This window comes from Nematolebias whitei, chromosome 1, assembly GCF_014905685.2.
Source record: "Nematolebias whitei isolate Nwh7 chromosome 1, NemWhi1, whole genome shotgun sequence".
NCBI lineage: Eukaryota > Metazoa > Chordata > Actinopteri > Cyprinodontiformes > Rivulidae > Nematolebias > Nematolebias whitei.
In genome coordinates this window covers 59,206,519-59,234,484 of record NC_056498.1, presented here as the reverse complement: position 1 = coordinate 59,234,484, position 27,966 = coordinate 59,206,519, and the positions used below count along the sequence as shown (strand labels likewise).

Below are 27,966 nucleotides of genomic sequence, written 5' to 3'. Positions count from 1 at the left end.
GTGTGTGTGATTAAAGTAGCTCTCCTTCCAGCAGCTAAAGCAGCAAATCCAATAACTGGCCTCTATCTACTGGCACACTCATTAATTAGGGCTTAATACAGCTTAATGCTCAGACACTGCCCCACACTAATCCACGCACGCACGCACGCACACACACACACACACATGCAAACACATGCACACTGCAGCTTGGCTCGCCTCTGCCCACTTCCAGGAACTGAGGAGGAAAGAAGGCTTGGACGGATTTGTGGATGGAGTTAGAGGGAAGTGGATCTGCGGCCGTCCGGTGGAGGACAAATGTTGACGGTGTGTGTTTGTGATGTCAGGTGAGCTGCTGGGAGGTGCAGCCATCAAACACCCCCCTCCCCCGCCCCCTTCAGACAGCTGAGTGGTCCTGGTAAGAGAGAGAGAAGTGACCTGGTGAAAGGACACCACCTGCTGGATCCCACTGTTCACTGACATGCTTCTGCACCGGAACGCCTCCAAAGAAACAAATGTGTATTTTGTTTTCTAGCAGATGCAAAAAAGCAAAGTTTTGCTGGGGGGCACTTTGGAGTAATTTCCCCTGACGGCCCAATAATCAAAGTCTGCTTCACAATCCACACCTCGAACCCGCTGCACTCTACTAAAGAGATTAATTACATCACACACACACAGCTACCTCTCCGTGGCACGTATCAGTCGTAGCCCACAGCTACTGTCTGAACTCTGTTGTGTTTGTCTGTGTTTGCATATTTATTTACAGGTGGGAGCATATGTCCTGAAGGCAAGATCTATAGGGAAAGTGCTAACGTCACGACAGAGAAGCGCCGAGACGCCGGCAGATACAGAAGATCTGGAAGCAGCGTCAGGCCCGTCATTCAGCATTCCTCATGAAAGTGTCTGTTTTTACCACTAAATATATATCCAGTGGAACAAATACTCATTTTGCAACAACAACAAATAAACTTTTTGATGTCAGATAGACAGACCTCCTCAAGTCTGAATGAAAGATGACTAAAAGGGAAGTTTTATTAGTGGAGAGGTGGAAAAAAATGGATTTGGAATAAAGTGTAAAACCCAAACTTAAAAAATATATATTACATCTTAAATGCATCTGACTGTATCTGTGTGTGTGTATGTGTGTGTGTGTGTGTGTGTGTGTGTGTGTGTGCACGTGTGAATGTGGGTGGGGGGATTTAAGCCTCCAGGGGGTGCAGACATCCTCAGTTTGCCTGGTTACAGCAACGCTGCCGGGGGCATCATGGCTACAGCTGACACACACACACACACACACACTATTTCACCCAACCTCAGACCCACCATCACCACTCCAGCTAGATCTTGGCTGGCACACGACTGCACTCGGGGCTGCGTGTGTTTATGTGTGTGTGTGTGTAGCCTGAAGGCCATGCCCTGTGTCTTCTCCACCAACCTGTCATGCCAGTTGTTGCTCTCAGTAACAGGCAGATCTGACATGAGAACATGATGCTGTGGGTTCTGATCAGGAGGAGACCGTCACGCATTTCTGTCCTCATTTAAAGCCACCTGTCATCTTCTGACGACTTACTTCAACTTGAACTGTTTTTATTTACAACCTTATAAAAATCAGCTTATAATCCAGTGATTTTGTTTTACCTAAAGTGGTCGAGGAGTTCAGTAAAACCTGCGTCTCCACATTTGTATTGGAAACAATTTATTCTATTTTAAAAACTGGCATCTTCTTAATCACCCATTTATTAAACACTTATTAAAGACGGTGTGTAAATCAGCCCCAGTAAGAAGCGATAATGGGTTCGTTTGCACTCGTTTTTCAGCTCCCAGCTGTGCTCCAGCAGTGCTGAACACACGCTTTTTACACGTTTCAACTTTAATGTGCCAGATGTCAGTGTGCAGCTCATCTGCAGCGCTGCTGACCTGTCAATATTTAGCTTTTCTACCAAAACACAGTCGACATTTTCATTTTTATATCTTAGAAACTCTCTTAGGCGGTTTATATACAGCTGACAGCACACAATAACTACTGCTATAATAATTGAATTATTACTGTTAATAATAATTACAATAACACACCCTCATTTTTAATAAAACTGTTTTAGATTCTTTTAATTTTATGTCATTTTTTTTCGTTAGTTTGTAACTTGATTTGATTTTAATCTTAAGCTGCTCTAAATTTTCTTTAAAAAAAAGTTTTATTGATTTGTATTTTCTGATAATTTTTCATATCTAAGAGGTATGAATAAATGGTGTTTTACTGACTTTTGTGTAAAAAAAAATCTATAATTTATAGTAGATGCAATTAAATGGATTAATCTTTTCATCTACATTATTACTATTTATTTGTTTGAATACTTTTGGTTTACATTCAGAAGTTATCTTAATTCTTTTTTTAGCCTAACGACAGTTGAACCCTGATATTCTTGCAGGCATCAGACATAAATTAAACCCATCTTGACTAAAACAAAGGAAACGAGCTTAGGAATGCAAGCGATTTAACGACGACACATGAAAAGGTTAGAAAATATAAAGCGTTCTCACATTTTGAGGGCGTGATGAATATGCATAAAAACATTCGTGTTTGTGATTAATTTTCCATCAGTTTAAAAATGTAAGAGATGCTGCGTGAAAATGCTGTTTTTGAATATTTGAAGCGTTGACCTGTAAGGATGAATTTTCCCACAGCTGTAACAAATTAATTTACATGTCGCTCAGAGAAGCAAGAGGATCCGAGAACTCCTGCATTACCTCCACCTGCCGTGGCCTGTTTTATTATTTATTCAACATTGTTTTTATATCTTATCACTCCCTTATCATTCATGATTTAATCAAATGTTCAGACACGATCTGTTGGGTTCTTTCTTGTTTATATAAATTATATGAATTAAAGACAATGAATATCAAAAAGCACCTGCGTTGAAGTCTAACAGAACTTTTTCCCTGTGTTCAGCTCTGGTCTTTATGAGCGTTTCAGACTTTTTTTTGTGCGGCAATTCAGCATCAACTGACACAAAAATCAAGCGGCGTGAAACCAAACGCTCCTGGCGAGTCCTTTTATTAAACCTGATTGGAAAGTTTAGGGAGAATTGATTTGACAACGATGCAAACAGCCCTCGATGGGCTCAGACACTTCCCCTCCATCGTTTTATGAACAGAGGTGTCGGAGCTGCTGCGGGCGGCTAAATCATCTATTTAATGATGAAGTGCTGCCGTGAGGCCTGCTTAAGTCTTATTTTTGAACATTTTGCGTTCCTCATATAAAAGTATTTCTGCTGATGTTACTTTAAACTTTTTTTTCCCTCCAACACAGGACAGGTGTTACCGCCCCGGTTCTCAACATGTATTTTTATGAAGTAGAGCGAGTGCCACTGACTGGGGCTAGAGATGTGCCGCTTCACACAGTTAACGCTGCAGCTTGCAAGCCTCTGGCTACAGCCCGACATCTGAGCTGCAAATCTGTGCGTCTGTGTGTGTGTGTGTGTGTGTGTGTGTGAGAGAGCTGTAAAGCCACCATTTGACAATGCTCTTTCAGCAGGCTGCCCTGCGTTCGCTCCTGGCTACAGAAGCCAGCTGGGCTGTACGGAGACAGAAACCATGAAAGAAAAAGGAGAGGATGATGACTGATCAGCGCCATCCAGAGGTAACAACACAAGCATGTCAGAGAAACTAGATATGATGAACATTTTAGTTCACAACCAAACAACCTAAAAATAAACACAATTTAACTATAATAAGTGTGTATTTGACTTTCAATGCCACCTTAAGAACTTGGAAGTTGATTGAGTCAGATTCAGAGTTTATTTATTTGTCATTCACACCACATGTAGTACATGTGGTGGAACAAAATTGTGTACACAGGGTCCGAGTTACATCCAACAATAAAATGTAAAATAAAAACAGTAATAAGATCTAAGATATGAACTAAGAAAAACATCAACTAAAAACACGCTAAGCAAAAATACGATGTATAATATTGAAGACACGCTGGAGAAATTATTTTACTCAAGCGGCAGGAAAATTAAATATCTGCTCCCCGCGGAGGAGCTTGATGAACAAAGTTTAATAAAATGTCTTTAAGAGAGGAAGTTTAACCTTAAGACAGCAGAGAAACCTCACAAGATCTTCTGTTGGGAAACCACGATCAAGTGGCTGCGGTTATGCTGAAAATATAAATAAATTAAAGAGCGCGTGAAGAAAGGACGCTGTATAGGCGATCTGTAAGAATGCAGTTGTGAAATGTACTTGAAGGAGGCGACAGGAGCGATGGTAATAATAGCACTCTGGGGGTCGTTGATATGAAGCGCAACGATGGGGAACAGAAACGTGTAAAAGATGTATTATCACACACACGGGCTATTTTTTTGTGTATCTCCATACTCAGCCTTTTTATCATCCCTCTGTTTGTCTGTACCCTTCAGATCACACACACACACACACACACACACACAGATGAAACAAATGAAAGCTGTCCTGCTTTCTTCTGCCCTGCCTTTGCCAACTTCATTTGCAAATGAAAAGTTTTTTTTTTTGTTTTTTTTTTGCAGCATCCTTTTGCTTATGGGGCATGGCAGCACATTGTGTGTTTGGGGGGGGGGGGGGGGGGGGTAACGAGAGCACTGCGAATGTGTGTGTGCAGCAGGAGCCCAGATGAAGCAGCCCTCGCCCGAGGCTCGCTGTCCGCCTGCAGTAGCAGCATGCCTGTTCCTTCGTTCTCGGCCCGCCGCGACCATTTGTTCCATTAACCGATCTCCTGGAGCCTCTGGTGCAAACACACTCAAACACACACGCACGCGTCCACAGGCATGCACACTTCAACAACTGCTTGCACAGCTCAAGCCACACATGGCCCTCCATCCCTCCCTCTCTCCTCTGCTTTCCTCCAGACGCACGCACCATCTTTCCTGGCGGAGGCCATATGGCCGAGTGAAGCCTGTGGATCTACAGACACATCTGCGTATACGTCGTGCTCCCCTCAAAACGCCACACCTCTGCGGCGCACACCGAAGCCTGGCGAGCTCGCTCTGCTTACGTGTTTGCGCGATGCTCGTCTGTCATGTGTGTTTGTGAACGTGACCTAAGTGAGTGCACGCGTAGTGATAATTGGTGAAACAGCCTGCGAGCAGCTGTGAGGTGAGAGAAGGTTGTGTGGTGTTTAGTACAGAAGGCAGAGGGGAGGAGGAGGAAAGTTAGAGCGCAAGAGACGAGCAAAAAGAAAAAGAAAGTAAGAAAGAGGAGGAGAAAGAAGGGAAGACAGGCAAACTGAGAAAGTGGATTTGAAACCTGAACATAAGAAAAACTGAAAAAGTCACGCTTTTCCTATTTCTAAATCATAAAAGCTATAAATGATTCTTTTCTCATCTTTTAGTCTTTTCTGAAGGAACATTTAAACATTTTATCCTATCAGTATCACACTTTCATCCCCGTTTATTAACAAAATAAAGTTTATCCATCGCAAAGTGTACTGTTTTCTCCAGTTATCCAACAAGCATGTTGAACATTTAGTTTGCTGTTTGTTAGAAAATTATTTTTTTAATAAAGGATAAAAATAACCAATAAATCATTTGACAATGAGTCACGTTAATCTGCAAATTTAAAAATGGATGAGTTCTGCTGTAAAATCTAAGAAAAGGCTTCGACTATATTACAAAGCACGATCTCCTTTTCTTTATTTTAGCTTAAAAAATGTGTTTTACATACTTTATGCACAGCCATGAGTTGCCTTCACCGTTACTTTTAAATATTTATACAACATATTCTTCTTGTTCTCAGTTACATTGACAAAAGAAAAAATATATAGTTTAGCTTTTTTGTACAAAATAAAAGATTTCTGTTTAAAGACGTCATCTGTAGAAATCAGTCGTCCTCTCTGACTCTGCTGTCCTGCTCCAACTCTCCACCCTCCCTCCCTTCGTTTCCGAGCAAAAAAAGAAAAAAGCAGCAACACAGAAATAGTGAAATAAATAATTAACTGGTGCAGCAAAACATTGTGTGCTAAAACCCCTGTGTAGTTTGGCAATCAGCGTGCCCATATAAAAATAAATCAAGCTGATTTTCCAAATGTTTTGTGCGTGGTGCGCTGTTGCCGCTCTTCGCAGCACAGATTGCAGGCCGATGGAGAGGCTGTGGGGAGGGGCGGGGCGCTGGATATTGAACCCACTTACACCAGCTTGTTAACACGTACACCTTAACCCCCGAGCGGCGCGGCGGGGCGCCCGCTGAGCAATCAGGGCCCGCAGGGACCAACTAACATATACCCAATGTATGGACACACACACATTGTGGGAGTGTGTGCCGCAACACAACTACAGCTCCATATGACGTTCTGACTAACAGGAAGCACAAACAAGACTGAAAACACTCGGAAAAGATTTCTCAATGTTCAGGCCTGCTTGTGAAAGTTACATGCTACAAGACTTCTGTCGGTAAAGTTCTGAAACTATACTGCATCTTTGTTTTATTGTAAAGTTGGATAAGAAAGTATCTGCGGTACTCAAACACACAGAAAAAAACAGCTGCAATGAGTTCCTTAAGAAATTACATCTATCTAAAATTTAAAAAAAAGGCACGGTAAGAACTTCATCTCTGACTCTTTGCAACAAATCGTAAAGAGAATCATGTGCAAACTAAGATAAGTTCAAATCAAATAAAAAGATCCTCGAACACAAACCATCCACGTTGAACGTTAAAAACGTTAAAACGGGGTCACGCAGAGCAGCGTTCGTCCCCAAAGTGTCCTCCTCTTTAACTGAACTCTGGAGATCTTTAACCGTCAGGAGGATTCATCCACAAACTAAGTGTCAGAACGGAAAGTAAAACTTCATAAATGCCAAGAATGATTATCGTGGTTCAGTTGGGAGAAGAGAGAAGTTGGGTGCCAACTTCCCAGCCAATCCATTTTTGGCAGCCAGAATCCAACTCTGCTTACCCTCCTGAGAACATGCAATAGCTACCCATATGCACGCAAACATGCGCACGCACTTCCACACTCACAGGGAAAAATACCACCGTAACATATGCACCGCAACATACAGAACATTCGTATTTTAGTCCTTAACAACTGAAAATGTTTTTCTTTTTCTCTTGAAAGTAAAACAGACACGCAGGAGCAGGAAGCAGCTGTGGATTCGTAAACTTTGTTTTTTTTGGCAGCGTCTGCCCGACGGCAGGTTAACACCGGTGGGTGGAAGACAATATGTAGTGTCAGTGATGGAGCAGGAAAAAAGGGTGAGCGCATGTGTATATGTGTGTGTGTTAGGCTGTGTGTGAGCGGGACGTGGAAGTGCTGGTGGTGGGGCACTGGGGTAGATAGAGATCCTGCAGAGTGGGGCGACAACACCCACATACCCTCACCCACACTGACAGAGCCAGGCTGCATGCCAGGGGCCCTGTGGAGACACACACACACACACACAAACACACACACCAACTGGGCTCCACACTCAGGAGGCAGAGACCCCAGCATCACACACACATACACCAACAAAAACCAGTGATAGAGAAACTTTTAGCTGAAACTTTTGAAGTGATAAAAGTCAACAAATGTTCATACTCAAAAAGATTATATCAGCCATGAATCTGTCAAACTATTTTCTTTTAACCGACTAGGAAATGAAATCAACAAATTTAACTCAGTTCAACTTCTCAACAGTTTAATGCTATAAACTAAAAATTGCTCTGAATCATCATTCATTTGCAATAATTTCCAAACAGGTGATTGATAAGTATCTGATTCTACCTCTTCCCGTTAATGCAGAACTGTACCAGGAAAAAAATAAAATAAAATGCTCAAATGTTTATCTTCCTCTTTTTAAGACACAAACTGTCTCAAAAGCAAAGGTAGAGAAACAAAACACCTTTGCTTGTGGGGTAGGTCTGCAGTAGCATGTCATGTACAGCCAGGTAGGATTTGTAAATATGGATCTTTCAAAAAACTGTTAACATAAGCAGACCTTGGACAAGAACGTGGAAGTTGAAGCCTGAACGGGACCAGGTTCCCTATCAGTTGGTTCCAGTACAAGTTTTAAGTCCCGCCCCCTCTGTGTAAATAAATGGATCATTGCCCTTGTTACAAAAAAAATAGTACCAATTTACAATAAGGCTCCCCTTATAGATGGCTAATAGCTAGTTTATAGATATGTTATTAATTCCTCTATAAACCCTTTATAAATCATTAATAAGTGCTTATTATGCATTAATTAAGGGTGACAAAGAGACAAAGCTGACCAGTTTCTTGCCAAATAGTGAGTCAAATCTGTTCACCAATATATTTCATCTAGAGTTGTTATATTAAACATTTCAGACTGAGTTACTACCTTGTAAGCACAATAATATTGTATTTTATCACTGCATTGCAAGTATCTACAACTAATATTATATCCAACAAAAAAATAGGTTTACGAATGCCTATTGTGCTTACAAGGTAGTAACTTAGACTTAAATTTTAATATATTAACTCTAGATGAAATATATAGGTGAACAAATTTGGCTCACTATTTGGCAAGAAACTGGTCAGTTTTGTCTATGTTACCTTTAATTAATGCGTAATAAACTATTATTAATGATGTAGAAAGTATTTATAGAGAAATTAATAATGTATCTATAAAATATTTATTAGCATCTATAAGGGGAGACTTACTGTTAAGTGGTACCAAAAACATTAAAAAAAAATTTTTTTTAAATGTTTAGCTGTAAATTTTGAAGCTCTTGTTTGATTAAGCAAAGCATTTAATTTCCTTTATTTAACCTAGTTTAAAACCTCACTGAGGTCAAGATCTCATTTGCAAAAGGGGCCTGGGCAAAAAGTAAACAGCAAACATCATAAAAGAGTCACAAATAAGTAACAAACAAATAAAATGACAAATATCTGAACAAGTGAAACGATCATAAAAGGCAGAAACTGTAATAAAAATAACATTATTTAAAAACACAGGCAAAGATTAATGGATTCACGTCGCTTATTGTTAAGAAATTATCATTATTGTATTACTCCAGCGTTTTATAGTCTTTTATCTTTGCTCTTATTCAGAGCTTGCTTTTAATTACTAAAGTTATAAAATGTTCTTGCTCTTTGAGTGTCTGTTCTCTTTTAATCTGTCAAAATGCTTTTATTGTTTTTCTGCACCTGTTATTATGTCTTAAATAGATTATGTAAAGCACTTTGAGTTGCCCTGTTGCTAGATACACCATACAAATAAATCTGCTTTGCTTTGTAATTAGTTCTTTCATGCTTAAAAGAAAGATCATGTAACACCATAATCTTTGCAGGGGAGTAGGCGGGACCTGAAGTTGCTCATCGCTACAGCCCAGACTGACAGCTTCCATAGAACGGTCCCTGCTAGCTTTAATTTCCTACAAGAGAAGCCGGTGTTGGTCTAACGATACAATATGTTTATAGTATATTTACAGTAAAATGAAAAGCATTATTTTTTTTTGATCTAGTGGTTTAAATAGTATATTCCTCTGCTTCTTTTCTGCTGCGGCTGTTAGCAAAATGCAGTGAAATAAAACATACGCCCGCATCTAGATTTGAGCAGTAATCGCGTGTGTTTGCCGTAGTTATCAGTTACTACAATATTTCAACGTACTCGTCAAACATCTGTACTGTGATGATTCTGTACAAATGCATGTACCATTACACCATTAATATAAAGTATTCAGTGTATGTAGGAAACAATAAGGAATTAAAGAAGACAGGAATTTAAATGGATGTTAAACTCAGCTGATTTACACCGTTTGTCTGCAACTTATAGTATTTTGTGTTAAATAACAATTTGAAGAATCCATGAAGTGTGACAAAATAGAGTCCAAAACAACCAAACCCTGATAAACTTGAAGACATTACCTCGTTCCAAATACTGTAAACTGCTGCCGCAAAGTCTTCAGTTATTGTTATAGATAAAATAAATCAGAGGAGCTGATGATTGTTTAAAGAAGGATTTTAAAGAAAACAATAAGTTATGGCACAATGCTATAAAGTATACACTAAAATGCTTCGAGTTGAACAATTGTTCCTGGGTCCACATTCTGACTGTCATAGACAATCATAAATGTGTGTATGCCCAGCTTGTGTTGTGTTGCATGTACAGATGGCCCACCTGCCCCTCATTCGATGGTGCATGCGCCCATGCTGGACACACTGTTCCTCCAGGTCGGAGCAGCGAGCTCTCAGACTCGTCACCGTCTCCTCCAAGTGTTGCTTCTCCAGTGTCAGCTGTTCCAGCTCACTTCTGCAAAAACACAAAGAGGATTTACCTTTCCCTGCAAGAGCTCTTTAACAAGACAAATACTAAAACAGCTTTGCTGAAAAATGTGCTTTGTTGATGCATTTAAATAATGCAAAAGTGAGCGATGGCCTGTCACTTTCAAATAAAAAACAAAGTAGAAAAGTCATAGAATCTGTGTTTAGGTCTCAAGTCTTCACAGATCCAAAGAGAGGACTATGAAAAGTAAAGACAAGTTCTGAACACATGAAGTAGATTTGTATTTTACAACAAATCTGTTTGAATTAAAGTACCGGTAGTTATTATTAATGATGGTATGTAAATACAAAAACTGATTCAATTGATTCTACAGATATTAAAAGATTATAACCATATTTTGTGCTGTATAAGTCGCACCTTTTTGCATGAATTTGCAAGTCCTGCGACTTATACACCAAAGCGACTATAAGTTTTTTTCCCCATATTTATAACCCAATTTTTGCCTGAAATCTGACGATTTCATTCATTCTGACATGAAAAATATTAAACATTACCATTTGCAGCTGCTATAGGGTTTTAAAGTAACATGGCAAGCCAAGTGTCTCATTAATAGGCAAAAGTGGCTATTAATGAGACACTTGGTTTGCCATACAAAGCCACCATCGTCTCGCACTGGAACTCCTGGAGCAAACGTCAAATCAGCTGCATTTCACCGCGCCGCCCAGGAGAAATGCAGCTGATTTGACCATTAAAGTGCATTTAATAAGGAAAAGTTCAACTGAGACACACCTTTGCTATCATTTTGAGCAAACAAATAATTGTTTTTAAGTGTTAATCTTGTTAAATTCTTGTTAAAATCCTCCCATGTGCACTCCCACAGCCGCCATGTTGGCAGCCAATCGATTTTTGGCACAACATCGCCCACGTTTCCGGATGGTCAACGGGGACGCAAAATAGATGCAACTTAGATGGCGAAGCGACATATTTATGTTTTTTTCCACTTTATTAGACATTTTTGGACTGATGTGACTTATACGGCGGAAAATATGGTACTTAAAATAAAACACTTACATCAAACCAATTTTTAGATTATTATTTGAGAACTTTTTCTTTAATTGGTCTGTAAGATTTAAAGGAAAGCGAGTGAAAATTAAAGACATTGCATACTTTGAAGAAATGCACGTTGCCCGCTGCCTTTCATATCAGAGATTTCATCTAAAATAATCTTAGACAGTGAGCTATAGCCATTACAGTTTCAGTCGCCCAAAATCAGATAAATAAAACTGACTGAATTAGTCATTTTTGTGTGTTTAGAGTTGCCAAGTTGTTGCAGCCATCTTGAATGAGGTGGTCTCTAAAAGTTAAACACTCGTAGAAGAACATTGGATGATTGTTTTCTGAGAGTTTTCTTAAAACCGATCAAGTGAGGCATTTAGTTAACGATACAAAAAAAATCAACACGATAAAATGATAAAGTCTGATTGAATAGACATCAACAGGACATACCAGTGAAAAGAATTCATCAGTTTACTAACTCATCTTGCTGCAGCTGTCTCTGTGTACCCTCACTTAGCCTGACTGAGGCTGTCCAGCAGGACTTTAACCGCTAGAGCGGGCCTGGACTCCAGGAGCGCAAACACCCTGAGGCACAAAAACACCACACACCCCAGCTTAAACTGCATAACGCACACACACACACACACACACACAGAGCAAAATAGACGACAGGAGGCTTCAGGCCAGTGAGTCAGTATGAGTGTGCATAAAGAAATACACCAGTGTAAATTAGTACAGTCTGTACCAAAAGAAACTACTCGGGGTACTTTGGTCTGTGTGTGTAACTTGGTGAGGCCAGTGCGGTCTGGCAGGGCCAGATTGGGCTCTGTCATGTGACTAATGTGTACCACAGCTCCAACAGCTGACAGGACACTGGGCCCAGGGTCACACTCGTACACAAACACACACTTGCATACTAACAGGAACACATACACAGGCAGCCCAGATGGATATCTGAGCAGGCCTGCTGTGACTACTGTAGCATCAGGTTAACGAGAAAACAGGTCAGACTGGAAAGTAGTTTGTAGTATTTTCACATGTTCTGCCGAACAGCCTGAACGGATGATGCTTTTGTGAAATGGTGACATGGATGGACGGGGGGAATAAACCACAGAGTGAGAGAACAAACAAATGTTCAACAAAGTAAGAAAAAGGTCTAAGTGATTAAATAAATGACGGGGTGGTTTAGGGAATAAATAAGTCGAAGTACTGACCTGCTGCTTTGAGACAGTTCTTCCAGTTTGGCTCCCAGTTTGAAGCATTCTTCTTTCAGTTTCCTGATGAGGGAATTCTGGGACGTCAAGAGTTTATCCATCTCTCCAACTGCAAGGAATCATGAGAAAGTTGACATCACACTGCTGGATGCATCATTTCTCATCATAAAATGCTTTCAGTTTAAAACTGGCATGAAAGGCAGTGGGCGATATGTCACTTAATGGAGCGGTCGGCTTTAAGTTTCTTTACTTTCATCAAGGCATGTCTTAATGAGGACAAGAAAAATGTATTACAATGATAAAAAAAAAAACATTTTGAGGTTTATGCTGCTTTAGTTCAACATTTCTGCTACAATGAGAAGAAAAACAAATAAATAAATCACATAAAACTAGACAGCCTCGTGTTCAAAAAGAAAACATTTACTTTATGGAGAGAGTAATGCCATGACACCTACTGTGACAAATTTTGCAGTAAAAGCCAAAGACACGAGTCTCTGAATGAGTCTCTACAAAAACGCACTTGTCAACATTCTCATTAACATAAAAAATGTTGAAAATCCAGAGAAAATGTACAGTAATAAACACTCATACATAGAAAACAAAATGAAAATATAAAAAAAGGTAAGTCGAGATCTATTTTTTTTGCTTGAAAGCTTTTTTTTTTCCCCTGTTCCACTATTTTTGCCACATTCTAATCCACACTTGGGGGTCTCTTTCTGAACAATCCAACAGTGGGCTTTTATCGTTCCTTTGAAATGATCTACGTTTCGCTCTCGAACATATGTCTACTCTTTAAAAGGAACACCAAAAAAACAAAACAATGGCTGTCATTTGGTTTGAGGGAACGATCCACCTGCTCCAGCATTCTGTTACTGTCAACCAAACAACAACAAAAAAAAAAACCACCAAGTACTTTGAAAAGTAACTCAGACTTTTATTTGCGTGCAGTAAAGATAAAAAATGTTTAAATTAAAATAAGGACGGTGGATCTCAGTGCTGTACAATTTACCTGCAGCTTAGACCTATTAGTTTGAATACTTCGTATTTTGGAAAATGTATTTAAAAACAATTTATGTATAAGTTAGTATAAAGGCCAGTTTTCTGGTGAACCTCCCCTAATGACTGGATTTTATTTTATGTTTTCTATCTGGGTACAGTTTCCGTTGAACCCCTGTCACGGACAATGCACAGTGAGCAGAAACTGGATGCTACAGAGCACATTAAACTATTAAACTACAAAAACTTGCAGCCGTGCACGCGCATATACACTCAGCAAAGTTTTGTCAGTGCCGGGAAAGTTGTATGAAGAATGCTAATTAGCAGAACAGGCTTTGAATATGTCTGGCCATGCGTAGGCCAAAAAGAACCCTGGGACACAGAAACACAGCAGAACTGGCACTGGAAACAAACAGAGGAGAAATGAGGGAGGGATGGAGGAAGGGAGGGAAGAATCATGGCAGGGAGGGAGGGAGGGACGGACAGAAACAAATATCTGATACCATCTAGGGGCTGGTCTGTACACATTTACTCAAAAAAGAAACATGAAAAAAAAAGGGTGGGAGGCAGAGGGAGAAGAAGGGAGAGGGGGACGGATGGATGGAAGGACAAACGGATGGACGGAGAGGCGGGATTTGGAGAGCAAGAAAGCTAATTATCCAGCTCGTCTGTTGGGCTGCGCAGGGAGAGGAAGTGATGCGAGTTACTAAAGGACATCCACCCCTCTATCCCCTCCCCATCCACAGCTTCCTGCTGTGCTCTGATGTCAGCTCTCTTTAGACAACATGTGTGCCGCCAACACGCGCCAGAAAGAAACTCTTTGTTACCCCCCACCCACCATCTACTCTTCCCTCCATACCCTCCATCTTTGTTCTGTGTACCAGCAGGCTCCCTGGTTGCTGATGAGAACCACAGGTAAATAAAAAGATGGGATAAGGGAGGGAGGGCGAGTGATTGAGGGTGGGTGGTGGGTGGGGGATCCAGATGGTGCAACAGATGTGTTAACAGCAGCAGCTCTGCTGTGCAGACAGACAGGGAGCTCAGAGATGGGTCTTTCTGTGCTCTGCTCCCATCACCTTCCCTCTTCCTTCTCCTCCACAACTCTCTATTCTCTTCTTTAAATGCCATCCTGCTCTTTCCTTTTGTTCTGCTCCTTTTGAGGTCACTTCAGCTGAGATGTGTTCCTGTACATGCCGTTACAGCAGGGATCCTTCATCTGAATGAGTCACGATTCTCCTGCGGCCCTGCTGAACTATGTTTCAGGAAGACCCTCCCAGCACAGTGGCTGGGAGACTATAGAAGAAACTGGTCAAGGTCTGTTCTGGGGTTTGTTTTGACCCAGTTCGCAATAACTTCATCCTTAAAGCCAGTCTGTATCCTTTACAGTTGAGTTATTCATATTCCTTCTCCCATAAAATGTGTCCAGAGCTACAAGCTTGAAATAAAGATAACACAGCTTAAGTGTTACCGACATATAAAAATAGATTTTGTGACAAATAATTAAAGCTCTGCAAAAAACAGAACAAAAAAATAAAAATAAAACAAACAATCCAAACTCCTTTCAAGAAAGAAACAAAATGAAAACTTTTTTGTGTAACTATGCAGACCTGTGAGTCTTCTCTTTATTTGTGGAAAATTAATGAGTATGAAATAGTAAAGCAAAAAATAAAAATAAAAAATCAAGTGAAAATACAAATGAGGACATTTTGTTGAGACACATTTCCTGTCATAAAGGCAGACCTTTATTTATTTCAATCTTTTTTGTAACTTTTATCTTAAACAAAATATTAGTTTTGTTTCTCGTTATCAAAATGGATCAACATATATTTCTATTGTTTTCGTGACTGTAAATTTACGTTTGGTCGTATGTCATCGGTCAACTGCTGGCTTTCCAGGTGGTGTCCTGAAAACAATGTGGGTAACTGGAGTGCATTTTGGGGAAACCTAGTCTGATTTGAAGAGATGGTATCCATCCCACTTTGATGGAGCTACTCTTCTTTTTAGAAATGTGGCTGATTTTGTTAGTTCTCCAAAAAATGACTGGCAACCCAGGGTCCAGTCCAGGAAGCAGAGTTGTAGTCGTCCACACCTCTCTGCTGCGTCTCCTCTGTTACCCACCCACACCCCCATAGAAACAGTGCCAGCTCGTTCATGGCCCAAATTAAATAAACCAAAAATCAGCTCTAAAAATATAAATCATAAAAATCTTATTAAAATAAATATAGTTACTTTACCAGAACAAAATAATAAAATCATTAAATGTGGATTATTGAACATCAGATCTCTTTCCTCTAAGTCCTTGTTAGTTAATGATCTGATCACCATATTGATTTATTCTGTCTGACAGAACTTGGCTACAACAGGAGGATTTTGTTAGTATAAATGAATTGCTGGGAGCCTGTGTACACGATTTCGTTCCACCTCATGTACCACATGTGATGCGAATGACAATAAAGAACCTTGAACTTGAACTTGAATCCACTCCCGCTAATTATTTCAATTTTCATGTTCCTAGAACAACTGGTCGAGGTGGAGGAGTAACTGCTATCTTGCAGTCAGAATTATTGATTAATAACAAACCAATTATTAGTTAAAATACTTTTGAGTAGCTGCCCCTCAGTCTTCTCATCCAAAATGGAAATTTCACTAGCCACTTTTACTTGTTGTTATACGTCATCCACCAGGCACTTAGTCTCAGTTTTTGTCTGAATTCTCAGATTTTCTGTCTGACTGATTACTCAATACTGATGAAGTCATAATAATGGGGGATTTCAATATTCATGTAGATGTTCGAAGCGATAGCTTAAGCATAGCCTTTAAAAATTTTATAGCGTCAATTAGTTTTACCCAAAACGTCCACACATCTACTCATTTGCATCATCACACTCTGGATCCGGTTCCCACATACAGTATGGCATAGAGATTACCATAAGTACTGGTACTTATCAATACATCCTCAAAATCCAGTTCTGTCTGGCCATTTTTAATAACCTTTGAGTTTACATTAAATGATTACACAGTCACTGAGAGTAAATGTCATTATAGTAGGTGTTTAGCAGAGAACGTTGTAACCAAATTTAACGAATCTCTTCCATTGTTGTTTTCCTCTCTCTTGCAGAGTAATACAATAAAGAGCAATGACTTAAATGATCTTGTTGATAATTTTACATCTTCAATGCAAACTTAACTTGATAAAGCTGCACTGCTGGAAAAAAAAGTGATAAGTCAGAGGAAGCTGGCTCCTTGGTTCAATTCTGAGTTATGTACTCATGACGCTACTCAAACAGGCATCTAGAAAGCTGGAAAGAAAATGTCGCTCCACTAACGTGGAAGTATTTAATTTACTTGGAGAGATATAGCCTGCCAACTTATACAATGACGAAATTTGTGCTCTACATTTAACCCATCACACGTGAGATACACCCAGGTGGAGCAGCAAGCAGTTATGTAAGCACCTGGGGAGCAGTTAGGGATTAGGTGTCTTGCTCAAGGACACCATGACATGTGGAGTTGAACCTGCGACTTTCTGGTCCATGTCAGCTGCCTTACCTCTACACCACAGCGGTTCCTTTAACGCAGTCCTTCTCAAATAATGTGGCGCCCTGGGACGATGCCAAGGGGGGCGCGTGTGACCCCAGAGAACATGCTTTTTTTGCCGCAGGGAGTAGTAGTTTTTTTTTTTTTTTTAACCGTTCTCATTTTGACAGGGTGCATTCCGGCAACTGTTTGCTCGTATCTGGCAATTCTCAGGCTTACTACGGTAATAATAAAGTTATGAACAAATTTGACTGGAGCCAAGCTTGAATCGTGTCACTCCTTTCTGCTGCTGAGATGATAAATAACTCCGACACCACCGCTGCTGTTTTTGTGACTCTCTGGACGCTTGTCACCCACAGCACGCATGCAACAAAGAGTATAAACTCAAAACGAGAGTGACACCTGCCCCTTCTTTCCTCTTTCGCGTTGACAAAATGTTTTAGTTTTATCAATGAATTTGTCAAAAAAAAAAAATTGACTTTTTGTTTGTTTGTTTGTAAATACAGAAGTACGGTGGCGCAACTGGTAGAGCTGCTGCCTCTCAGCGAGCAGGTCCCTGGTTCAAACCCTGGTCCAGGGGCCTTTCTGGGCGGAGTTTGCATGTTCTCTCCGTGCATGCGTGGGTTTTCTCTGGGTGCTCCGGTTTCCTCCCACAGACCAAAAACATGCATGTTAGGCTGATTGGTAACTCTAAATTGTCCCTAGGTGTGAGTGAGAGAGTGAATGGTTGTTTGTGTTGTTTGTCTCTATGTGGCCCTGTGATGGACTTGCGACTCGTCCAGGGTGTACCCCGCCCCTCGCACAGTGATTGCTGGACATGGGCACCAGCGACCCCCGTGACCCAAAATGGAATAAACGGGTAAAGATAATGGATGGATGGATGGATGTTTAATACATGTTAGGACTCAAGATGATACCTGCCCCCTCTTTCGCAGAAGATCATGGACATTCTTCTTCCTTTTGCAACTTTGTGAGACTGACTTCTCTATTGTTGCTGCACTGAAGACCAAGTCCAGGTCCCAGCTAAACATTGAGCAGGAGCTGAGAGTTGCAGACAGTACCATGCTGCTGACAACCAAACTGGTTGATCCGCTCTGAGAAGGTGCTATTTGAGAGACTGAGCTGAATACAGCACCTCAGACTGGGGAAGTCTTTTGGATGAGAGACGAAACGTATCTACATTTTTTTGTTGTTTTGCTTTGTTTTGTTTTTTTGAATGTCCAGAGGACCAGATTTAACTTTTTTAGATTTTTCTACCTGGATTATTGAGCATGCATCAGGATATACTATTTACAGTCGCGGCAGAGATTTGGGGTGTGTGAAATGATGACCCTTAATTTTCTGCTTTTAAACTCAGACAAGACAAAGGCTGTTGTTTTTGAACAGAGCAGCTTAGGAATAAACTTTGCAGCCTTTCACCTCCTCTGGATGGCATTAACTTGGCCTCCAGTTCTAATGTCAAAAACTTAGTGTTATTTTTGATCAGGATATGTCTTTTAACCCACATATTAAAATAGTTACCAGGACCACTTTCCTCCACCTGCATAATATCGTTAAAATTAGAAACATCTTGTCCAATAAATGATAAAGAAAAACTGGCCCGTGCATTTGTCACATCTAGGCTGGACTATTGCAATTATTTATTATCTGGGTGTCCAAAAAAGTCTTTAAAAAGTCTTCAGTTAATCCAAAATGCTGCTGCCAGAGTTTTAATTAGAGTTGGTAGGAGAGATCATATTTCTCCAGTTTTAGCTTCTCTCCATCGGCTCCTTGTCAAATAGAATAGAATTCAAATACTTACTTCTAACATACAAAGCTCTCAACAACCTACCTCCATCTTATGTAACAGATCTTATTGTTCCATACTTTTCTAATAGAGCACTTCACTCTCAGACTGTAGGTTTACTTGTGGTTCCTACAGTTTCCAAAAGCAGAATAGGAAGCAGAGCTTTCAGTTATCAGGCTCCTGTCTTGTGGAACCAACTTCCAGTTTCTGTCCGTCAGACTGACATATTGTCTACTTTTAAGATTAGGTTTAAGTCTTTCTTTTTTATAAATCCTATAGTTAGGGTCAGCTTGGGTTTCCTGAGCTATCTCTTAGTTATGCTGCTATAGGCTTAGACTGCTGGAGGACAAGCCGACTATATTTCCTCACTCTGCTGCTGTCTTTACGTTCTCCACAGTACCTGTTTGAATTTGTGTTTCTGTCCTTAACATGAGTTTCTTTTCTTTCCACTGAAAGTGCACCTGGACCTGTCATTCTGTGCTTGTCTGTTTCTCCTTCCTGTCCTCTCAAACCCCAGCCAGATGAAGCAGATGGCTGCTCGGCCTGAGCCTGGTACTGCTGGAGGTTTCTTCCTGTTAAAAGGAAGTTTTTCCTTCCCACTTTTGCCTTTGTACTTGATCAGGATTGGAGACTGACAAAAAAGTGGATTCAACGCAAACTGCTAACTTCCTTAGATAGATAACTTTTACTAATTGGCTTTTATAATGTTTATGAATGTTTTGTACAGTGACTTGAGACAACCTCTGTTGTTACTTGAAGCTATATAACTACACTGAATTGAAATTTTAAATTAATAGTTTCCATGTTAGTTTCTAAACTGCAAAGAGCCATTGCAGAGACAAAAAATGTGGCTCAGACCACATTAAGCCTACAAAGACATTGGTATTAAACTTATAATTTAGTTATTATTCAGGTTTGAATGTTGCAGTTCTGATGTGATCATCTCCTGTTTTTTTTTTTGTTTGTTTTTTTTTTTTACCATCACCAAAGTTCAGAAAAACCACCCCCAGTTATCTCAATGCGCTCAACTTCTACATTTTTCATTTCTGTTTTCTCAATGTTTGTGTTGTATCAAAGCCCAACACAACAACATCACTGTGGGGAAATTTTAATTCAATATCCAATCCACTTCTCATTCATGCATGACTGCATTGATAAACTTGACAACTGAAGACCACAATGAACATCGGAACATAATAAAAATGCAATCCACAATTAAATTAAACTTTAATTAACGTGATGGCAAACATGGTAGCTTGTGCACCTACAGCGGAACTGGTGTTCTGCAGCTATGTAGCTATTTCATAAAGTGTTTGTGGCTTCTCACTGAAAACCTTCAAACACAACCATATGTGAAGATTTGCGCCCACCATCCACCTGTCCTTTAGTCACATATGACTACTACCTATTTCTATATTCACATCAGCTATTTTTTAGGATTTATTTATCTGTTAATAAGTTAATTTAAGAGTTTCTGACTTAGCTTTTGAAGTTGTATCTTCCTTTGAGTTTACAACAGCAGAGAAAATATGAAATATTATTTTAACTGAGACACTTTCAAGAATAAATGAAACTGTATCAGCATGCTGATCATAAAAAGACAGAAATATGTATTTAACATGTATGATTTAAAACTAACCATAATAGCTTTAAAATAAATATAACAACATAAAGCTGTAAAATCCCATTTAAATTAAATAAAAAGCAGGTGAGCCCAGTCCTGAAGAAAATCTGTTTTGGCACACAAAGCTCAAGAAGTGAGAAAACAAAGAAGAAGAAAGTCACATCTCAATTATATTCCCTTTTTTATTATTATTGATTACGTTAGAGAGAGATAAAGATGGCAGAGTGAGACGCACCACAAGAAAATGTCATCAGTGTCAGAAAGCACAAGGAACTACAGCTAGCTGCTGATTTGAGCTGAAGCACTGACCTCTCTGCAGGTGTTTAGCCTCTGTTTTCTGCAGCATTGCAACCAGCTCTTTCTCCCTTTGCTGTGCTGAAAGAGTCACAGAAGATATTTCCTCTGCTTGAGCCCGTTCTGCACTCTTTCTGTCCTGTCTGGGATATAACAAATAGATGTTAAAGCAAGTTAATCAGTCACTAAATGTATAACAGTGCTCAGACTGGATCCTCATTTTAAGGCATTTCATATAAGTTTTTGCAGGAACTCTCATTAAAAATAAAACTCAAGCGTATGAGTGTGACACATATCAATGAAATTAACTTAAAACTGGCTTGCTTCAAATTTCTGTGAATGAGCTGTATGGTTCTCTGGCTCTTCTCTCCACAAGCAAAACTAAACAGAAGTGCCCATTCTTTTACAGTGTGCTATTGCTTTTAATAAAAGCCACGGAGGTAAAGCTTTAAAAAAAATAAATAATTGTGTACATTTAACATAAAATGTTATTTTCTTTTCCTATTTTAATCAAAGCTACATGCCAGTTTTATAGAACCATACAGCTAAAAAAAAAAAATCAGACATTTAGATTATCTTTAAGTTTATCAATTTAAAGATGTGTATTGTGCATTTCAGTACACGTAAACGGCTCTGAAATTTCTAATTGTATTCAAAATGTGATTTTTAAACTTATGTAAAAGCTAGTTTAAGGTCATGCACATTCACAGAGGTTTGAAAACCAATAAGGAGCTGCAGGTCAGTTTGTATCGGTGTTTGTGTTTTTTAGCAACTGTTTCTGTACTAAGCAAGAAAAAAGGTGTTTACTGTAAATTGTGCAGAGAGATAATAAGTGTAGCAAACAAAGACTGATGAATGAAGATGGCCGAAGAACCAGAAGGAGTTCATGTTTTACAACAAGGGGAGAGGAAGGAGAGTGACAGAAAAGACGTGGGGTTGTAGGTGAAATGCGTCATCTTAACGACCCCTGAGTGATGCAGCAGATGTCTGCACTACACACACAACACGCACGCACATTTATACACAGTTTCCTTACATGGGGCTGAGAAAAACACTTTTATTGAGTGATTAAAAATCAGAAATGAAGTGTAAAAAATTGTAATGTAAAAAAACTACCTGTATGCTGTAATGCTTTGCTTAAGCTGTTTTGTACTTTATTAGTAGCTCACAGGTTATATTTGAATAAGCATCAACATAAATGTTTTCCCCTTTCTACCATACACTTCAACAGGACTGCTGACATTTTTTGTTGCAAGTCTTTTTTGTCCACTTTTCATCAAAAACGAGCAGGTAACTAAGATGGCACCAACTTTGAACGGCTCTGCATTTTGTTCCCGCTTGAATCAAACTTTATAGTTTAACCAAGTCCAAACGCACTGAGATAACAGAGAAACGTACAAAGAGAGAAAAGAAGACAAAAAAAACTACAAAGACAGAGAAAGAAAAAAAAAAAAAACGAACAAATAAACAGAACTCTTCCTGAAGTCCAAAGGCGCTAATGAAGAGAGAATTCTCCAGTTTAAGTGAAAACTTTTCTCCCCTACAGCGCTTGGCCTGCATCTCTAAAGTGACCGCGTCTGTCTGTTCCTTTGCGTGTGTGTGTGTGTTCTCCTGCTGTCCTGCTGTCTGGGGTGTGAAAGCGGGTGGCGGGTGTGCAGGGGACACAAGGAGACTGTGTGTGTCTGTACGCATATGAGTGTGAGCGCATGAACCCCCGCTGGGCTTGAACAGCAGCCTGAGCCACCAAAGCGCACACCAGGGCTCAGCGGGAGATGGCGGGCAGGCATTGCCAGCCATTTGGTCCTGCAAGAGGTTCCAGGGGGCCGTGTATTCGTGTATGTGTGTATGTGTGTGTGTGTGCACACGTTCATGTGCAACCAGGATAGGGGGGTGGAGGGGGAGCTCACACCAGACCTGTTTACCCACCAATTAGCATCAGACAGACTGCCAGAAAGTTCCAGCAGTCAGCTATAGAGTGGTGGTGATGAAGAGGAGGGTGACAAAAACTCAAGATAGAAAAGCAAGGCGACTGAGAGATAAACGTTTGGCATCTGGTTGGTCGTGCTTTTCTTCTTTACTTTGTTATTTTCTACCTGGTACAATACAAAGAACAGAGTGAACAGAATAAAGGCAGTGTTTTCTGGTTGTGAGTGGAAGCTAGTTTAGTTTAGATGCTCAACGCAATAAGTACCTCGACTAAAATCAAAGTGAAGCTGGTAGATCAAAGTTCTGTGGTTCTTCTTCCCGTGCCGTTTTGCAAACCCAATCTAATTCGATCTGCTTGCATGTAAAATGAAGCCACAAAATGGCTGCTGATGATCATTTTCAGATAAAAGCATAAAAGGCAAAATGCAAAAGAAGAGATGTCAGTGGGAAGCAGAAACCTAGAGCAGGTGTTGGGGGTGACGGCTTGAGCCGGGGCTGAATTTACGAGACTGGGACTGTATCGTTCTCCTTGGGCAACAATCTGCCAGCCAGTTAATTGGTGAATGGGCTCTAGGATGGTGCCTGTGGCAGGAACTTGGTTGAGCCTGTGAGGCAATAGGCTGAATGCTCAGTGAGCAGATAGCTGGGCCTGTTTGTCTATGCCTGGCCTGATGAACTGTAGGACAGCTTGATTAGTATGGCGAGAGCTGCGTGGGCCAGAGGCCTAAGGTAGGCTGGAATGGCTCTGGGGCTGCAGCCAGGTACAGTGGCTGCTGGGTAAGTGGGAGGTGGCAGAGGCGGTGGCTGGCTGGCTAACTGGCTGGAGTGATGAGGAAGAAGAGGGAGCCCAGTCCACACTGCCTGCTTAAGTGGGCACTATTCAAGCTGTTGCCCATTAGATGTGGGGTGCCAGAGTCCGACCAAGCGCAGAGTTTGCTGCACCCTATGGTGCAGGCAGCGTTTCACGCCAGAATCACCAAATGCTGCGGTTTATCAGAGAACGAGCACAAATTGGAGTCAGCCGGTGTACTTGGAGGAACTGAGAGAAAATCAAACGGCAAACAATCGAGTAAAGTCGATCTCTACAAACAACTAAACATCTCTTAGGTGCACCTGCACACACACAGCCACGTATGACTGACTGACCTTTAACATTAAAGGTAAAAAATATATATTTATGTTGTAAAATAAGGGGCAGCACGGTGGCACAACTGGTAGAGCTGCTGCCTCTCAGCAAGCAGGTCCTTGGTTCAAACCCCGGTCCAGGGGCCTTCTGGGTGGAGTTTGCATGTTCTCTCCGTGCATGCGTGGGTTTTCTCTGGGTACTCCGGTTTCCTCCCACAGACCAAAAACATGCATGTTAGGCTAATTGGTAACTCTAAATTGTCCCTAGGTGTGAGTGGGAGAGTGAATGGTTGTTTGTCTCGTTTGTCTCTATGTGGCCCTGTGATGGACTTGCGACCTGTCCAGGGTGTACCCCGCCCCTCGCAGTGATGGCTGGACATGGGCACCAGCGGCCCCCGTGATCCAAAATGGAATAAGCGGGTAAAGATAATGGATGGATGGATGGATGTTGTAAAATATAGAATAAGGTGGTGACGTGACTGATGAAGCAGAAACTTTAATTTTCAAACAAAGAGGGAAAGAATACCTACAGTTTTACAACAACCGTTTATGCCGAATGCGATGGTGACTTTAAAAAGAGCAGTTCCTCATATCAGTGCATATTCATATTTTTGATCTGCTGCTCACTAGCAGGTGTGAAATTAACATCTAGGTGAGCAGACTGTGAACTGAACCTAATGCACAAATACAGTCTTTGTTCACAGAAAAGACGACCGACTGCTGCAAATACCCATGAAGCTCGACGAAAAGTTTTTCTAAGATGAGATTCAGAAACCTGAGAAATCTTAATAAGTCTACTGTGAAACGTGAGGAACTTTACTATATAAATAAAAGAAGTTATATATATATATATATATATATATATATATATATATATATATATATATATATTTATTTTATTCTTTTATTTTTTTATTAATCGTATTTTGAATCAAAACTGAAAAAATTAACCAGATGCTGGTTCATTAGGGCAGATGAGGCAAAGCCATCCTAAAAGATAAATAAAAAAAATAGCATTCATCCCAAAAAGCCAGTGGGAGTGGTGGTGCAGAGGTTAGAGAAGGTGGGCCTGTGATCAGAAGATCGCTGGTTCAACTCCCTATACCGACAACATAAAAGATGTGGGTGTGAAAGGAGAAACACTCACACCTGCCTCCACCCACATTTGCCCCACTCTGGGCCCTTGAGCAAGGCCGTTATCCCCCATCATCTGCTCCTCTGGGTGCCCTAGATAGCAGCTCTCTGCTCCACACAGAGGGCTGTGGTAGCTCGGTGGTCTGTGGTTGAATCAGGAAGGGCATCCAGCGTAAAAATAATTGCCAAATCTTCATGCGACTTAGTTTGCTGTGGTGACCCCTGAAGAAGGGAGAAGTCGGAAGAAGGAAAAAAAGTATTTCCCCCTAATATTACTGTATAATTAATGTTATATACTTAATTGCTTAGCTTGCTTTGTATTATCTTGTTCTGTGTGATGTTTTTACTTTTTGACTTTTTTAAAGGAATTCAAAATGCTTTTTAGTGATTCGTTTTCAGCTTTTTTACCTAATTACAGTTAAGGATCACTAGAAGTCAAAACCTGCAACTTTTTTTTTTTTTATCTAGAGGCAGCAAGTCTATGTATAGACCTGCTTAATTTAATAATTATATTAATAAGGCTTTTGACTATATATAATTTTTGAAAATAGAACAAGTATGTGTTTGGTTATAGATTCAAGGGCTGATATTTAAGCTCTGAACCTACTAATATTATTGCCCTCACTTTCTTCAGATTATACCCAAGATTAAAAACACATTTAGTTTTTCTTTAAACTAACATCTGACGACATGAGGTAAAATTAAAGGTCAATTAAAAGCGATTAAAAAGTAATAACTAAAAAAAGAATCTGGAGAGACTTGCAGTGATTCAGATGCTCCTGAAACGATCTGATAATAAAACCACAACTGTTTGGTAATTAAAGCACCACGATGATTCATTCTTGTGGAGAAACTCCAGTGGAGCCACAGCTATGCATGATAGACTGCATCAATCATAGTACATAAATATTCAACAGTTTGTTGTGAGGGACTACAAAGATGCTTTTCGTTTGCAGCATGTGTAAGTGTGCCTGTGTGTGTGTAACTGGGAGAAGATTCGACTGAGGCCTTGTGAAGGCCTCTCAAACTGGTACTGCCAACAATAGAGAAGCCACCGTGGAGAAAATAAAGTAACATATTGAACATTTGCTGTGCAGCATATCTGTGAGGCTGTGCGCAATAAACATCTGAATTATTTTGCACAGCTAATCGCACGATGTGACAATTTTCTGCCACACACCTCGGTGTGTTTTGGCACGTTTTTATTAAAACCTCTGGGCGGTGCACGTCAATCACGTTGCTCTCATTGTCACAGCTCTTTATTAAACAAACATATTAAAAACTGATGGAGCCCGACGGCGTGCTTGCTCCTCACCCGGACCTTATTTCCACCTCTCTGTCCATCTCTCGAGCCTTTCCGTCTCTGCTCCGATCTAATTTTTCTGCTGTTTCCATCGCTCCCTCATCATTTCCCTCCCACCTTTTTTTCCTGTAACTAAACTGGCTGTGTCTCTCTCCATCTGCTGGTTCTTCCTTCAGCGGCCCTGCACCTGTTCACACCTCCTCTCCTGTTGGCCACCTCTCTTCCCCCCCTCTTATCTCTCTTTCTGTCTCCATCCCTCTTTGCTCAGTGCGATGCTGCCAGTGCCGCTCCTGGCTCAGTTAGCCTCTCTGTCATTCAATCCATCTGTCAGCAAGTCAACTTTGTTTACAGCGGGTGGCCCAAGACTCTTTTCTTCTTCAAGGGGCACTAAAGCCCCCCCACCCACAGTCATGAAGGTCAGCGGTAAGCTAATCCAATCATGCACAGAAATTGCAACTGTTAAATGTTCTTCCTCGAATATGGACAGTACGGCCATTTGGATTACTTTAAAACAGTCTGCACCCTCTTGTGCATATGAAAAGGTGTTAGCATTTACACATGGACAGCTACAAATAGGCACAACCTTTTCAGAAACAAGAATCTGCTGTAGCAGAGCACATTCCATCAAAGAATAAGAGAAAAAAAAAACAGATCTAGAGTGAAGTAATTAAAGTAATTAGCTGCTGATTGGCCTCTGTCATCATCCATCTACTGACAAAACAAAGCAAGAGAAGTTTAAAAATTCTTAATTGGCACAGATGACTGATGGTCTTAACACAAGAGGAGCAGCCTGGCAGCGCAGGCATCTGTGATTATTTTAAAAATAAACACACAGCGCACGTACAATATGCTCTCATAACGACCCACTCCAGAAACACGGAGCCCAACCTCGAATCTGCGCCCTACAGGAGAAGATGTGGTTAACATATGTGGAAACGTTGGAGGTCAAACCTGTCCATCTAGTCATCTGAAACAACATGTTTCAGTCAGGCTACTACTACCCTTTAAAATTATAAACATGTAGTTGTTATTGCACTTATAGTTTTATTTAAAAGTAGGGTCATCAAAGGAAATTCATTCATACAAAGAAAAAAAATGTGAGTTTAGAAAAGTTCAGAGGTTAGTTTGATCTACATAGATTATTTGCTCTGAAGGTGAACCGGGGATTTACTTTATATCTTCCCTCAAATGGCCGTGACAGTAAGGTGAAACAGCAGGACGAACCAGGCAAAATGTCAGCCTGCTAACCCACCCCATCTTCTTTCTACCTCACCTTCTGACAACTATTTAATTAGTTGTGCTTATCAGGTGTCAATGCAGAAAATTACAATGTTTTTTTTTAAAATATGTTCGTTTTGATTGATTTGATTGATTCAAGCAGCTTTAAAAGAAAAGTTGAGTCAGGTGTGTTGCATTCTGTTTTCCTTTAAACAAGAATTGTAAATGCTTTTGAATCGAGGAGAGGAAACCAGCAACACTGACCTCACTGAGCGGATACTGTCAGATTTTTCTTTTTTTATTATTTTAGGTTACATAAAATGTGTTCATTTGGTGACATTTCAGGCTAGTTTTGAACACAGACAGTGCAGTTTGACAATGTGTTGCTGAAATAAACAAGGCCTCTCCAGAAGAAACAATCGTCTGACAAACAGTGAATGTTGCTCCAAACTTTATAAATCGTGTAAAGCATTAGTGGTGGGTTGGCAGATGTGAAATGAAAGTACAATTTTGTGAAGGAATCCATATCATCCACCGCAATTAGGGATGCAGGATATTATCGGCATGGTATCGGTATA

The 27,966-nt window shown here is 40.3% G+C and overlaps 1 protein-coding gene across 1 annotated transcript in view; it reads right to left on the bottom strand.

The window, feature by feature from the left end:
* Positions 1–27,966, bottom strand: part of sdccag8 (SHH signaling and ciliogenesis regulator sdccag8) — a 57,188-nt gene that overhangs the window by 4,937 nt on the left and 24,285 nt on the right. Inside the window, exons 14-16 of the mRNA XM_037685946.1 lie at positions 20,698–20,825; positions 12,446–12,554; positions 10,071–10,202 (exon numbers count right to left, since the gene is read on the bottom strand). Coding sequence (XP_037541874.1) covers positions 10,071–10,202; positions 12,446–12,554; positions 20,698–20,825 — 369 coding nt within the window. The remainder of the gene's footprint in view (positions 1–10,070; positions 10,203–12,445; positions 12,555–20,697; positions 20,826–27,966) is intronic.